General features: G+C 34.0%; 1 protein-coding gene across 1 annotated transcript; it reads right to left on the bottom strand.

The window, feature by feature from the left end:
* Nucleotides 1-210: 210 nt before the first annotated feature.
* On the bottom strand, nt 211-786 carry LOC101891024 (cuticle protein 16.5). Its single transcript, XM_005188623.3, has 2 exons — nt 719-786; nt 211-632 (listed from the first exon to the last, which is right to left on the bottom strand). Exons 1-2 carry the CDS (start codon nt 728-730, stop codon nt 351-353), a joined length of 294 nt encoding a protein of 97 aa, XP_005188680.1. The 5' UTR covers nt 731-786; the 3' UTR covers nt 211-350.
* Nucleotides 787-1,335: the final 549 nt, after the last annotated feature.

The raw sequence follows: 1,335 nt of genomic DNA on the forward strand, positions 1-1,335 counted from the left end.
CTTAGGACTCGCGTTAGTAGTGACCAACATGCGAAATTTGAAGATTCTACAAAAATAAAATAATCACTTTTGGCATAAAATCGAACTTTTCATTACTTTTTAGTACTTTGTGTGAATTTCCAAAAACCCTGTCTTATCTCAACCCTACTCACCCACATCTACCTACATGGCAAGTAAGTGAAGTTAATTAGACAATGTCTGTATGCAAATTTCAATATATATATTTAAATCGAGGAAATTTCAAAATAATGCTTCAAATGATAATAATAAATAATTTCGATAAATAAGCGTTTCGAGGATAACAACTTTGTCGTATTCAATTCTTGGATTCATTCATTATTTCTTCCATTTTACCAAACATGACCCAAACCATGGGCATAACCCAAACCACCATAAGCCAAATTATGACCATAGCCTAAGCCTAAGGCTGGTGCAGCATAGCCGACTTTTGCGACAGGAGCAGCATAGGCGACGGCAGGAGCAGCAGCAATTTTCGTAATGGTGGGAGCCGCATAGGTATTGGCATACGTAATGGCAGGTGCTGCGGCAATGGCATGTCCACCCAAATAACCACCAGCCACATAACCAGGAGCAGCCATAGCGCTGGCAATCATTGCGAAAGCTACAAGGATCTGAAAAATAAAACATATTCAGGATATTCAATTTAAAGTTTAAACTTTTATCAACAAAAGTTTTTCTTTTCATTAAATTTACTCACAAATTTAAACATTTTTGGAATTGTCAAAGGATATCAGCTTCTGTGAACACAACAACTGTTGAATTATGTTTGCATATCTCTGCTGATTACTCTGGGGTTTTTATAGTAAAGAATCTAGAATTTGATTTGAACTTTCTAAACAATTTACAGCAAAAGCATGTGTTGAAACATATGTACACATGCATCCACTTGAACTTCAGTAAATTGTAATATCGTAAATTTTAATAGAATGTTGTCAAGAACAACACAAAATTATAGCTTTGGTTTATTCTTTCCCACAAACCAACAATTATTTCAGATGTTTGGATTAAATCATGTTTGTAGCAACTGATTGAATGTCGAACACTTTTTGTATGAAGTAATTTGAGTATTTGTTTTTGTAAATTTAAGCCTATGGATATGATTCGGCTTTAAATCAATATTGTTAGGCTAAGAAACAAATAATTTTTATAGCCTTCGATTGCTTTTAATAATTATGTGCCACAAAACATAGGCGAGTGTCTGTAGGTTGAACATTTATTTCATTAGACCATCAGCAAATAAATCGCAAATTATAGGTCAAGTTCGGAGTTTAAAACAAGTAAAAAACCAGTAAAGAAAGTCTTAAAGTCGGGCGG

Source organism: Musca domestica, unplaced genomic scaffold (genome assembly GCF_030504385.1).
Source record: "Musca domestica strain aabys unplaced genomic scaffold, Musca_domestica.polishedcontigs.V.1.1 38, whole genome shotgun sequence".
In the NCBI taxonomy this organism is placed as follows: domain Eukaryota; kingdom Metazoa; phylum Arthropoda; class Insecta; order Diptera; family Muscidae; genus Musca; species Musca domestica.